This window comes from Nicotiana tomentosiformis, chromosome 11, assembly GCF_000390325.3.
Source record: "Nicotiana tomentosiformis chromosome 11, ASM39032v3, whole genome shotgun sequence".
Classification (NCBI taxonomy): domain Eukaryota; kingdom Viridiplantae; phylum Streptophyta; class Magnoliopsida; order Solanales; family Solanaceae; genus Nicotiana; species Nicotiana tomentosiformis.
Genome location: NC_090822.1, coordinates 30,868,567 through 30,883,251, shown reverse-complemented (window position 1 = coordinate 30,883,251; position 14,685 = coordinate 30,868,567). Strand labels below are relative to the sequence as shown.

Sequence of the window (14,685 nt, the reverse complement as noted above, 5' to 3'; positions counted from 1 at the left end):
CTTGTTACACATGTAACTAATACGAGAACCAGTAAAAGACTTAGTGAAAATATCTGCTAGTTGATCATTCGACTTTACAAACTTTGTAACAATATCTCCTGAAAGTATTTTTTCTCTGACAAAGTGACAATCGATCTCAATGTGTTTAGTCCTCTCATGGAACACCAGATTTGAAGCAATATGACGAGCAGCTTGGTTATCATACACCAGTTCCATCTTGCTGATTTCTCCGAACTTTAACTTCTTGAGCAACTGCTTGACCCAAACTAACTCACACGTCGCAATAGCCATGGCCCGATATTTAGCTTCGGCGCTAGATCGAGCAACTACATTCTGTTCTTGCTCTTCCACGAGACCAAATTACCTCCTACTAGAACACAATATCCAGACGTAGAACGTCTATCAAAAGGTGATCATGTCCAATCAGCATCTGTGTACCCAACAATCTGCCCGTGGCCTCGATCCTCGAATAGTAATCCTTTTCCTGAAGCTGACTTTATATACCGAAGAATACGAACAACGACATCCCAGTGACTATCACAGGGAGAATCCATAAACTGACTTACAACACTCACCAGAAAAAAAATGTCAGGTCTAGTCACTGTGAGATAATTCAATTTGCCAACCAACCTCCTATATCTCGTAGGGTCTCTAAGAGGCTCCCCTGTCCAGGCAGAAGCTTACATTCGAATCCATAGGAGAGTCAATAGGTCTGCAACCCATCATTCCAGTCTCCTCAAGAATGTCTAAGGCATACTTCCGCTGTGAAATAACAATACCTGAGCTAGACTGAGCGACCTCAATACCTAGAAAATACTTCAATCTGCCCAAATCCTTAGTCTGGAAGTGCGGAAAGAGATGTTGCTTCAGATTAGTAATATCATCCTGATCATTACCAGTAATAACAATATCATCAACATAAACCACTAGATAAATACACAGATTAGCAGCAGAATGTCGATAAAACACAGAGTGATCAGCCTCACTACGAGTCATGCCGAACTCCTGAATAATTGTGCTGAACTTACAAAACCAAGCTCGAGGGGACTGTTTCAAACCATATAGTGACCTGCGCAATCTGCACACACAACCACTAAACTCCCCCTGAGCAATAAAACCAGGTGGTTGCTCCATATAAACTTCTTCCTCAAGATCACCGTAGAAAAAAGCATTCTTAATATCTAACTGATAAAGAGGCCAATGACGTACAACAGCCATGGACAAAAAGAGACGAACAGATGTTACTTTAGCCACGGGAGAGAAAGTATCACTATAATCAAGCCCAAAAATCTGAGTATATCCTTTTGCAACAAGACGAGCCTTAAGCCGATCAACCTAGCCATCCGGACCGACTTTGACTGTATAAACCCAACGACGTCAACAGTAGACTTACCCGCAGGAAGAGGAACAAGCTCCCAAGTGCCACTCGCATGTAAAGCAGACATCTCGTCAATCATAGCATGTCGCCATCCTGGATGAGATAGTGTCTCACCTGTAGACTTAGGGATAGAAACAGTGGACAAAGAAGATATAAAAGCATATTGAGGTGACGACAGACGATGATAACTTAAATCGACATAGTGAGGATTAGGATTAAGTGTGGATCGTACACCTTTGCGGAGTGCAATTGGTTGACTAAGAGGAGACAAGTCCGCAGTAGATGCAGAATCTTATGCGGGGCGTGAATCACCAGGGCCTGATGCTGGATGTGGATGACGATGATAAGTCAAGAGTGGTGGAGCTGCAAAAGGTTAAACTGGATTATGCGGAGGAACTGGAGCTATAGGTGGTGGAGCTACAACTGGAGCTGGAGGTGGTGGAGCTACAACGGGAGCTGTAGGTGGTGGAGCTGGAGTGACTGAATCTCCAAAAGATGAAACTGGTAGTACCTCAGAAATATCTAAGTGATGATCTGAACCTGTGAAGTATGATTGAGTTTCAAAAAAGGTAACATCAGTGGACATAAGGTACCGCTGGAGGTCAGGAGAGTAGCATCGATACCCCTTTTGTGTTCTCGAAAAACCCAGAAATACGCACTTAAGAGCACGAGGAGCTAACTTATCTATTCCTGGAGTAAGGTTATGGACAAAACAAGTGCTTCCAAAGATACGGGGTGGAAGAGAGAACAAAGGTAAGTGGGAAAACATGACAGAGAATGGAACTTGGTTCTGGGTAGCTGAAGATGGCATACGATTAATAAGATAGCAAGATGTAAGAACTGCATCCCCCCAAAAACGCAACGGAGCATGAGATTGTATGAGTAGGGTATGAGCAGTTTCAATAAGATGTCTATTCTTTCTTTCAGCTATCCCATTTTGTTGAGATGTGTACGGACAAGATGTTTGATGAATAATCCCATAAGACTTCATAAACTGCTGAAATGGGGAAGACAAATACTCTCGGGCATTATCACTACAAAATATGCAAATAGAAATCCCAAATTAATTTTGAATTTCAGCGTGGAAGGTCTAGAAAATAAAAAACAGCTCAGATCATTTTTTTATCAAAACTATCCAAGTGCACCTGGAATAATCATCAGTAAAACTGACAAAGTAGCGGAATCCCAAGGTGGAACTAACCCGACTAGGACCCCAAACATCTGAATGAACTAAAGTAAAAGGTGACTCTGCTCAATTATCAAGACGCCGAGGGAATGGGAGCGAGTATGCTTACCGAGTTGACATAACTCACACTCTAGAGCTGACAAGTGAGATAAACCAGATATCATTTTCTGAAGTTTTGACAAACTGGGATGTCCCAACCGTTTATGTAATAAATCCGGTGAATCAGTAACAGGACAAGTTATAGAAGGAAGACAAGATGTGAGTCTATGTGATTTAGCAAGGATAAGGTAATAAAGTCCATTTGATTCACGCCCGATACCAATGATCCGCCCCGTACTGTGTTCTTGTATTAAAACATGGTCATCAAGAAATAAACAGTGCATTTAAGTAATTTGGCTAAGCGACTAACATCTATGAGATTAAAAGGACTATTGGGAACATAAAAAACTGAATCTAAAGGTAAAGAAGGAAGTGGGCTTGCCTGACCTATTGCAGTTGCCATGGTTTGAGATCCATTGGCCATTGTGACTTTTGGAAGAGATTGAGAATACGAAATAGTAGTGAAAAGAGATTTGTTACCAGAAATATGATCTGATGCACCTGAATCAATGACCCAAGACTCAGAGGATGAAGATTGGGAGAAACAAGTCACGCTATTACCTGTTTGAACAACAGAAGCTATCTCAGAAGATGTCTGCTTACATGCTTTGTACTGAAGGAACTCAATATAATCTGCTAAAGAAACCATCCGGCTATTCAAAGCATCGATTCCCATGTCGCTACAATTTGTAGTAGTTAACTTGAAATAGTGGAGATAAGTAACTCTTATGAGAAAACTGAAGAAATAGCTTGAAAAATACCGTTTACAGCAGGAAAACAGAACACTGTTCTGTGCAGGAAACATTGTTCACGCCGAAAACACTGTAGCTCGCCGAAAAATTCCAAAGTTGTCGAAATTTGTCGTAACCAGAATGGATAGACTCGGAATTCCCTTGCGAGCAAGCTGTCCTGAAGAAATGGTTTTAAAAAATGGTCGGAAAGGTCATTGTTCACACCGCAAAAATATAAAAGTGATCAGAATTTGATTTAAATTAGATGGTCAGGCTCGAAATTTTGAGGAGAGCACACTGTCCTGAAGAAGCTTCGCGAAAAAATGGCCGGAAAGTGGCCGAACCCTCGCCGGAAAAGTTGTTATCGGCGTGTGGATGAGCGTGGCGGCTTTTCTGCCGGATAAAATTTCAAGGGTTGGTCGTCGGAGGGTGATCTACCTCGTGGTGGTGTTGGTTTTAGCACAACACCGACATAAAGTAACTTTCACTTAGACAAGCCTTAGGTCACCGAAAAAATTACACGATGACTAAGTTCTTTCTTCCCGGTTAATGCTGGAATGACACACATCGATCTTTTCTCACTAATGCTCTGATACCATGTGAGAAGGCACGGGAAAAAATATATTATTGATATTAGATGATAAATACAATACAAGAGGTCCCTATTTATAGCTATACACTACAAGGAGATATTACTCCTCTTCCAATATGGGACAAGACTACACTATACATGTATGTAAACTAACAGAGACTATCACCATTGATAATCTTACTGAAAACTTGAAGACCTATGAGTTGAAGAAGTATTAGATCGCCAGATGGTTGAACCTTGCAAGGAAAAGAACTGGCTCTCAAGACCACTGAAAAACTAGAAATTAATGATGATGGCATGTCATTGTTGACACACAAGTTCTAGCGAATGAATAGAAACGCCAGTTTCTAGAAAAAGGGTAGCACATCCAAAGCTAAAGCTCTAGAGAAGAGTAATTCTGATGCGTACTACAAGTGTGCCAATCATGATCACTTTATCAAAGATTATCCAAATGTGGGAGACCGAGTAGGAGAAAAATAATCCTGATAAGGCGAAAGAACTGAGAAAGGACCAAGTTCTTGAAAGTTGATGACAAAAGGATAGCAAATAAGATCATGAAAAGGGTTCTGACTGCTATGGAAAATACCTCCAGTGATGAATCTGATGATGAAAGTGATGAAAAAGACAAGTTCTTGATGGAAAAGAGAACCCTAACTCAGATGATAAAGACATTCTAGCATCAAAGATTGTGGTAAGTACTTCTAGACCCTTAGAACTACTACACATGCACTTATGTGGTCCAATGAGGGTTCAAAGTTGAGGAGGAAAAAGGTACGTGTTTGTGATTGTTAATGACTATTCCAGGTTCACGTGGATTCTGCTTCGTGCTACTAAAGATGAAATATATGATATATTTATTGCATTCATTAAGAAACTACAAAGAAAAATAGATAGTCAATTGGCTACATTAGATCTGATCATGATACTGAATTTGAAAATGCTAGTTTTCTTTAATTTTATATGTGTCATGGAATTGATCATAAATTTTTTGCACCTAGAACTCCTCAACAAAATGGTATTATAGTAAGGAAGAATAAGACACTAGAATATGGCTAGAACCATGTTAATTGTTACTGGTATTTCTAAGACTTTTTGGTATGCGCTGAGGACGTGAATATTATTTGCTATATAATTAATAGATTCATGATTAGACCTTTGCTTGAGAAGACTCCCTATGAATTACTAAAAGACCGTAAACCAAATCTAGCTCATCTAAGAGCCTTTAGCAGTAAATATTTTGTGCACAATAATGAAAAAGAGACTCTAGAAAAGTTTGCTAGAATTGATGAGGGCGTTTTCCTTGGTTATTCTTTACATAGAAAGGCTTATAAAATGTATAATAAAATAACCATGTGTGCTAAAGAAAGTGTGCATGAGAGTTTAAATGAAACTGGTCACCTGGCTAAAAGAGGTATGAAGGATGATGATGGAAAAATCGGATCCACACATTTGTATGAAAATAGACCAGATCAAGGTCCTCCGAAGAACGTTTCTGAACAACAAGACATAGAACAACAACCTGATTCTATGGAAGTTGAGGATGGAGGACAAGAGAAAGGGGGAATCAAACATGCACATGATGTACCAACCGATAATAATGAACCTGGTCCTTCCGTTGATCAGGAAGAAAATCATGGTAATCAAGGGTTACAAGTGAGAAACTGGAAGCATAAGAGTTCTCATCAAATTAAAAAAGTTCTCACTCCAGTGGATTTTGAAATGATGACATGATCCAAAATAAGAAAAATGTGTACCTTCTCTACCTACCTATCCATGATTGGCCAAAGAATATAAAAGAAGCGGGATGCTGATTGGATCATGGCTATACAAGTGGAGCTTTATTAATTTGAAAGTCATAAAGTATGGCATCTGAAACCTCGATCGAAAGATAGAAGAATCATAGGAACCAAGTGGATTTTTAGAAACAAGTTGGACAATCAAGTTACTATCACAAGGAATAATGAAAGCTTGGTAGTTCGAGGCTACAATCAAGAAGATGGCAAACTATGATAAAACTTTTGTACAAGTTGCTAGAGTGGAGGCCATATGGATGATCATTGCCTTTGCATCTTATATGAGTTTCAAACTATACAAAATGGATGTTAAAAGTGCATTGCTCAATAGGTATCTAAAGGAAGAAGTATAGATGTGTCAAACCTCCAGGTTTTGAAAGCCATGAGCTTCCTAAACATGTTTACAAACTGGCCAAGGCATTAAGTGGGTTGAAGCAAGCACCAAGGATATGGTACAAAAAGTTATCAAAATTTCTTCTTGCAAACGGGTTCACAAGAGGCAAAATTGACAATACTTTATTTCCGATGAAGACAGGAAAGAACTTGTTAATTGCCTAAATATATATTGATGATATCACTTTTGATGCCACTAATGAGTCTTTGTGCAATGAGTATGCAAATTTCATGTGAAATGAATTTGAGATGAGCACGATGGATGAGCTGACTTTCTTTCTTGGATTATAAGTTAAGAAAACTGCAAAGAGGATGATTATACATCAACAAAATTACATCAAGATTTCTCAAAAATTATGAGATGGAAAATGCAAAGACAATTTACACTCTTATAACTACTGCTACTGGGTAGGATTGGATGAACCTGGTTCATCTATTGATGAAAAGATGTATAAGGGTATGATTAGCTCCTTATTGTATTTAAATGCAAATAGACCAGATATTATATTTAGTGTTGAAATATATGCAAGTTTCCAGTCACATCCCAAAGAGTCACATATGAAAGGGGTAAAGAGGATCTTGAGGTATTTTAAAGGTACTCAAGACCTGGTTCTTTGGTATTCTTCTGGTTGTACATTTGACCTGTTGGGATATCCGAATGGTGATTATGTTGGATACTTGGCGGATAGAAATAGATACATCTAGGAAGGTTCAATTTTCGGTTCATGCTTGATCTCATGGGTATCAAAGAAACAGAACTTTGTGGCTATATCAACTATAGAAGTTGAATATGTCGCAACTGCATCGTGTTATGCACAACTACTGTGGATTAAACAACAAATAGAGGGCTTTGGAATGAAAATTGAATAGGCTCCTATATATTGTGATCATACTTCTACGAATATTGCAAAGAAACTGGTTCATTATATGAGGACAAAAAAATTGATGTAAAACATCACTTTTGAGAGACAATATGGAGAAGGGGCAAATCTCTATGGAGTTTTGCACACTAAAGAGCAGATTGTGGATATACTTACAAAGGCTTTGACCAGGGATAACTTTGAAAGGAATTTCTTGGAGCTTGATTTGGTCAAGATGAACTGAGCACATTCTTGATTCTCTTTTAATGATTGGCTATGTTACAATAATGTGTCTAGTTGTTGAAAATATTCACTCTTATACTGTAATAGGTATGCATGCATGACATGATCAAGAAATTGCTTGTACCTTAGTCTGATCAAGATGAAATGAGTACAGTCTTGGTTCCTTCAATGATTGGCTATGTTACAATAATGTGTCTAGTGTGTCTAATTGTTGGGAATATCTAACTCAGTACTGCAACGGGTATGCATGCACCGCATGATCGAGGAACTTAGATGAAATCTAATGATGTTATCCCTACTCCTTAGAAGACACTCAACTACATTGAGGAAATCATTCAAAGAACATAGTTCTTTTGATGCCAAGTTATGTACCTCTTCTCCAGGATATAGTTGTATCAGCCCATTAAATTGCCACGCCATGAAAATCGGGTTCCACAGTCATATGTTGATCATATTCAAGTAATAAAAGGTAACCATAATTGCCACCAGTCCACGTGAAAAGCAAAACGTTTTCCTATATTTACTAACTGAACGTTTCTGTTGCCTAAACTATAGCCAATCAACCGCCAATTTTTCAAATTCAAAATCTTGGGCGTATCTTTTTCCAACTAGGAACACGATTAGGTATTAAAATCCTTGATTGATTTGGTTTCAATTGTCAAATCGTGTCTACCCCTTATATAACTCCTCCCACACGCTAATTCTCTATCTCAAATCATCTCTTCTCTCCAACTAAATCGAAAAGCAAGAAAATAACCAAATTTAAAATTTTCAAATTTTGCAAAAAAAAAAGAAAAAAAAAAAGAAAAAAAACTCTCACAATGTCGACTTCCCAAAACGTGAACGAATCTGAACCTTCTAAGTACGAGCACACTAATATTATTTGTGATGCTTCTCCTTTAAAATATCAATCTAAAAATATCCAAAATCCCAACCCCACTCAAGAATAAGAAATCGCAGCAGCAGCCGGCGAGAAAATGGTGACAAGTGTTCTGGTGCTCGACGAGGAAGAAGTAGAGAGAAGAAACTGTAGTTGGGGAGGAGGGTATTCAGATGAGTGGTGGCAGCGAAAAAATCATAGCGGTGGAAGAAGAAGGAGAAATAGAAAGAAAAGGTTGATGAAGCAGCAAGTAAAGGGGAAGACAATGCTAGTGCCGTAGAAGTCCCTAGACAACAACCAAGCCTTTCTGGTGATGGTAAGGGTGTAGAAGAAGTGCATGTGAGTGAGAGTACATAGGAGGAAGTTGATGAGGGTGCTAATGTTGAGGGTGTTAGTGAAGGTGAGAACGTTGAAGAGGCTGATAAAAAACCTGATTCTTTAAGTGGTAGCCAGTCTAGAATTGAGGGTGAAGAAGAGACAGATGGGAAAAACTTATCGGTTGCCTTTGGTAGCCTTGTGAAAACAAGAAGCACAAGAAAAAAGGGCTTCTTTATTTGGTCGCTATGTGAACAGCTAGTCAAAATGCCATAAAGTAGTGTAAAAAAGATTCCTCACACTAGGAGTAAGGGCAAAGCTATCTTGGCCGAGACTACAGAAGAGAGTAAGAGAAAAAGAGAGGAGAGGAAAGAGCAAAAAGAGTTCGGCTTGAAGGATGAGCCGTCTGATATGGAGGTAGTAGAGGTGGAGAGTGATAAGAAAGAATGGAAGAGGAACCACTCCAAAGAAGAACAGGACTCCGAGGAAAAGAACGGAAACTAACCCTAATGTAGAAGGGACCAGTTCCAAAAGGAGGAGGAAGACTGAAGTAAAAGTTTCCAGTATGGACAAGGAATAGTGGTTTAGTGATTTGAATGTGTTGAAGGGGAAGGTGATCGACCCTGAGATTGTAGGAGAAAAATGGGATGAAGGAGTCGAAAAAAAAAATGGACTTCCAACAGTGGGCACATATGTTTCTTTGTCCAATTCCGGTTGTTCATGAGGAGGAAGTGTGCGATTTCTACTCCAACTTGCAGTTGTTGAAGGATGAGACTCTGAGCACCATGGTGAAGGGGGTCGAGTTGACCTTCAATGCTGAGGCTTTGGGGCAGATCTTGAGAATTCCAACCAATAGGTTTGACACCTATATAAAATGGGATTGGATAAGGGTTTATGAGGAACAAAAGAAGGCGTATCTGATGGCAAAGTTCTCATAAGGTAGAGAGACGGGTGGAAGGAAGGTGTTAAAAGGAGAAATGAACCCAGTGCATAAGCTCTTGTATGAGTTTGTGAACAAGTGTGTGTTGACAAGAGGAAAAAGATAAAATGAGGCCACTATGTTGGATTTGGTAGTAATGGAGGTTTTTGACAGTAATATGTTGTTGAATTTGTCTTCAAAAATGGTCAAGCAAATGGCTATGACAGCCACTCCATCTAAGGGAAAACGTGCACTACCTTATGAGTTCTTACTCACTCCAGTGTTTGCTCACTTTAGGGTCCCACTAAGAGAAGGAAAGAAGGGGACAAAGAAGGATTTACTTGATAGAGCGACACTCTATGAATGTGTTCTTCTAGAGAAGGAACCAGGTTCCAAGAGAAACAATCTGGTCACTCAACTGATCAGTGGTCTGAACAGTGCAAAGGAGGAGAACGAGAAGCTGACTAAGGAGAATGTTTATTTGAGGGAAGAGAATAGGCAGCTGTGTGCTAAGTTGCTCGGACTCTTCACTTTCAATGCCGCACCCGTGTCGACACGACGTGGGTCTGGGATCCGTATCGAATCTGGTCAAGCGATTTTGGGTACTTTGACCAAAATCAACGGAGAAATTTGGGACAGATATAATGATTTTAGAAAACAAATCAAAAGCTAGGGTGATGTGGAAGAAAATGGAATACCTTGTATATATAAATTTTTATGTCAGTCCTTTTCCTTTTATCTCTTTCTAAAATTCTACTCTTGTTCAATATTTTCTCCTTCTCGGAATACCTTGTAAGTTTTCCACATAATGTCTCATAATTTAGACATATTTTTATAACTCTATTTTTAAATTATTAAATTATTTTTAGCCGAATCCCCGCATCCGTATCCGTACCTGGATCCGTACCCCCGAATCTTTAAATTTAGATCATGAAGGATCTTACATCTAGATCCGCACTTGTATCGGACACCCGCACCCGAGTCCGAGCAACTTAGGCTGAGAGAGAAGATGAAAGATCAAGAGGATGCTACTGCCCAACTAGATAAACTGCTACAACTTGTATCCCCTAGCCCCCTCCCTTAGCAAGTGAACCTGGTCCTTATTCCCTTCTTAAACCCAGTCTGACCCAGTCTAGTCCTTTCTATGACCAGTTGTTGGTAGTAGTTTTTTGTTTTTGTTTTTTGTGAATGTGGAAATTTGGCGGGTTTGTGTAACCGTCTGTTGGTTTGGACTCGTGTGGCTTAAAACGGTACATCAATGAATAAATAAGAATATTTTATTTATGCTATGATGTGTCTTTCAACGATAGATAATATCCTTAGATTAAACGTCAGAGTTCTTGGCTTATGTTCATGTAATGTAGCTCAAGTGGTCATGAGTTTGATATTATTTAATTCTCACTTTTGACTTCACGGATGCTTTATTTTTGATGATGCCAAAAGAGGGAGTTAAGGATGTGCACATATACTGAGTAACGAACCTGTTCTCTACGCGCTTGGAATTGATAAATCATTAATTGTGTATGAAGATGTCTGTTTACAGGAAAAAATAATGTTGAACCAATATGGTTCTTATGCCTAGCCATCTATATGGTTGCAATAAATGGAAGGTGAGTCCCTACATGTATGCAAAAATAGGTGATCTGCAGGAAAGGCCTGAAACTGAAGCTGATTTTTAAGCTAGACCACACATAGGTTTATCGAAAGAAAACATGTGGTTTTATCATAAGTTTGAATTGAGTTGCACATGGGTTTGTCATTATCATAAAGGGATAAATAGTTTTGATGATTAACAAACAACTGACAAAGAATCAAATCTTTTGAGGATCTTTGTTGTACTGATATACATGATTGCATATGTGACGAGCAGATATCGAAAGAAACATGTCTGAAAATGAAAAGTAGATTACCTGAAGAGCGATTATTAAAAGTTAGAAAGTTGATTCCTAATGCTAAACAGATTCCTTGGAAGATTTAATTTGTGGGCTATAAGAAATATATTTGATGGAGAAATTTGTGTTAAAAAAGGATTCATCAATTAGAAATACTTGCATTTAAGAAAAAGGCCTATGGAGTTGAAAACAAATAAGGAAACTGAATCCTAGAGAGATTATTTTCCTTAACCAAAATATTTTAGGTTTTGGAGGATTAATTGAAGTAGATTTCGGTCTCCTATATAAAGCATCACGTTGCTCTGCTGCGGGCTACCACTATTTTGCAAAAGCACTGAAATTTATCTTAGCAGATATCAATCATTGCAAGAAGGTGCTTTCAATGATTCAAGCTGCTCAACTAATGAATCAGGTCAAGAAGAAGAAGATTCTTTAGTTCTTTAGTTGTTCCGGGTTGAGTCATTGTTTCCGGGTTGAGTCATTGTTCTTTAGTTTTAACCTATTTTGCTTTTGAGTAGTGTATTCATAGGTTATCAAATTGTGGAAGAGTTGCTTAGTTTTTTAGGGTAGAGTTTATAGTCTTGAAAGAGGTAGCTACAATTTGGTTGATTGTAGGGACTAAGGTACTAAAGTTAGTTCCTTTGATTATTGAGTTGTAACCTAAAACCTCTCTTTGAAGTTGGTGAAAATTTGAGGCAAATCTTACGAGGGTAGGTTATGATTTTTACTTCCTTGAGCAAGGAGGTTTTGCACCTAAATTTCGTTGTGTACTTTAATTTCTGCACTTTACTTTTTTGTTTGTGTCTGAAATACTTAGGTTAGAGAACTAGATTCTTTAACACGCATAAACGAGCAAGACACAATTCACCCTTTGCCCTCTTGTGTCGAGGTGCAAGCCAAAATAATACAAATAATCCTATCCTTCATTGTCGCACAAAACATGTCGAGCTCGACTATCATTATTTTGTTCGTGAAAAGGTCACTCAAGGAGCTATGGTGATGAAGTACATACCTTTACTCCTTCAGATTGCTGACATATTTACTAAGGCATTAACAAAACAATAATTTCTATTCCCTAGCAAGCTAAGAGTTGCATCTTTGCCCAACTCTAGCTTGAGGCTGAATGAAAGTGAAGTTGGATGGGATAAGGATTGTGGATGATAGTAGAGACCTAATTTGCTTGTTATCATCAATTTCCTGGGCTGCACGTTATTTCATGTATAGGATCGTCAGATTGTAGGAATCTATTAGTCTGTGAGTTGTATTTGTATATGTTCCTTGGATTGTATATATAACCCAAGCTAGGGACATGAATGTAGAACATACAGAAAAGCAATAAAACTTCCTTGAGCCTAAACTGTTTTTGCTTATAAAATTAAAATAGTTTGGACATGAAAATAGTATCTGAAGTTAAACTGATAAAGGACAATTGTATGTGGACATAAAAATATAGTTTAGTTTTGTGAGTGAAAACTTGAAAAACTCGTAAAACCTATTTTTCAAACTTTAAATTTCACATTTCAAGTTTGAAGTAGAAGTAATGAGCCTGTTTGATAAACAAACATTTTTTATTTCAAAATTTTAAAATAAAATCCATGAACAGACGGTCAAATTTGGAAAAATTCGCGTAAAACTATACAGAAGGTAAAAGGCATATTATTTGAATATAAAAATAAAGAAACCTTGAAATATGGGAAGTATGCACAACCTACTAAACCAACTATAGGAGAAGAGCAGTGAGACTAATCCATGGACGGTAGATAAAAATAGGGAGTAGAGTAATATTATAGTAAAGTGTGTAAAATAAAAGGGGATTGTTTCTTTTAAGTGTATAGTAGAATTTTGAGACTACCAAGTGTGAATAATTTCACTATAATTATATTATATTGCTCCCCTACAATATTATATTATTCATGTTAAAAAGACTTGGTGTCCTTATCACTCTCTTATTCTTGATATTTACCATGAATATTATTTCTTTGGGTTATTATTTCCTGACACGAGCGACATAGTATGGAAGATTTGAAAAGAAAATAGAAAACGTGAAACTAAAACAAGTGATATTTGCTAAACTCATTAAGGCAATACCCAGTGTATTATCAAGTGATTCACTGAAACAGTGAAGCCTGCAGGAAAAGAAAGTAGAAACTAGGTCAAGAATAAGGACCCATATGCACCTAGCATAAATGGAAATGTTCTTTTGGATTAATCCACCCCCTAGCTAGCCCACTGGCTACTACCACATATTGTTCAACCCTAAGCATAGATGATTTCACATTAAGTAGAGGAGATTCGAACCTGAACCAAATTATTGCCCATATATAGAGGCCTACCACCATGGTTAAAAAATATCAATATTAATGCAGAAACAGTCTCGCTCAAAGAAACAAAGTACAAACCGATCCCGTGAAACCCAAAACAGGAACATATAAAAAGCAAAGGAATATAGTGGGGTAATACAAAAAGGAAAGAGGTGTAGACTTACGCCATGGGGGAGGACTAGTAATGGTGTAGCGAACATTGGGAAGCTGAATCTTTGCTGGATGTGGCAGTGGGTCACTTGCAATTGGTGCTGAAGCTACTCCTGCCATTTCTTTCTATCTCCACTACTTTTACTGAAGTTTCTTGAGACTGGAGTAGTGCAAACCCCAAATCTTCACAACACAAAGATAATCTCTTCAGAAACTATGGAGAAAATATGTTAGGAAATTAAACCAAAAAGGAGAAAAGAATGTCAAAGAATCAATAAAGCAAGACTAAAGAAAAGGCTCAAAGTTTAGTACACAGAAAACTCAGTCACTGAATAAAGGAAAAACACAAGATTGTTCGAGAAAAAGATTCAAATGGTCCTTAATTAATGTACAGCGGTGGGCTTATTTGATCCTTCATATATACTGCTCAACACAAATGGTCCTTTATATTCACAAAAAGTGTGCAATTTTAGTGGAAAGCGTTAAAACTAACCAAACACCTAAAATTCTCACGTTAAATTTAACCGTTACAATAGGACATCTTACACTAGAAAAGTTCCTACATCTTGTAATCGGAAGTATGCCGCATTAGGAAGTATGCGGCGGTAGTATATTTTTTTAGTATGTAGTACTCTCTTCACCCGATATAATTTATAATTTATTATGGTACACTTTCTTTTAGTTCGTGGAAAAAAGAACCCCCACTTATAACGGTCACAATAGATGAGAAGAAAGAAGTCATCAAATGACACTACAAGAAAATGCTCAATTTGTGGCGGTTTACAAGAAAATGCTCAATTTGACACCACAAGAAAAGGTCCGATATCATCCTTGAACTATAGCCCAAACCTATATTACATTCTTGTGATGCTTTATTGAACAAAAAACATCATTATACTATTTAAGTTATTGAAAGAATTATCCTTCTGTTAA

At 37.8% G+C, this 14,685-nt stretch overlaps 1 protein-coding gene across 3 annotated transcripts in view; it reads right to left on the bottom strand.

Annotated features, from left to right (window-relative positions):
• Positions 1 to 14,168, bottom strand: part of LOC104099341 (nucleobase-ascorbate transporter 6-like) — a 36,274-nt gene extending 22,106 nt beyond the window's left edge. The window contains exons 1-2 of one of the 3 annotated variants that reach the window (XM_070188695.1): positions 14,065 to 14,168; positions 13,767 to 13,935 (exon numbers count right to left, since the gene is read on the bottom strand). In XM_070188695.1, coding sequence (XP_070044796.1) covers positions 13,767 to 13,872 — 106 coding nt within the window. In that variant the 5' untranslated portion in view covers positions 13,873 to 13,935; positions 14,065 to 14,168. Of the gene's footprint in view, positions 1 to 13,766; positions 13,944 to 14,064 lie in introns of those variants that run through there. The other 2 variants (XM_070188693.1, XM_070188694.1) reach the window with 2 other exon arrangements.
• Positions 14,169 to 14,685: the final 517 nt, after the last annotated feature.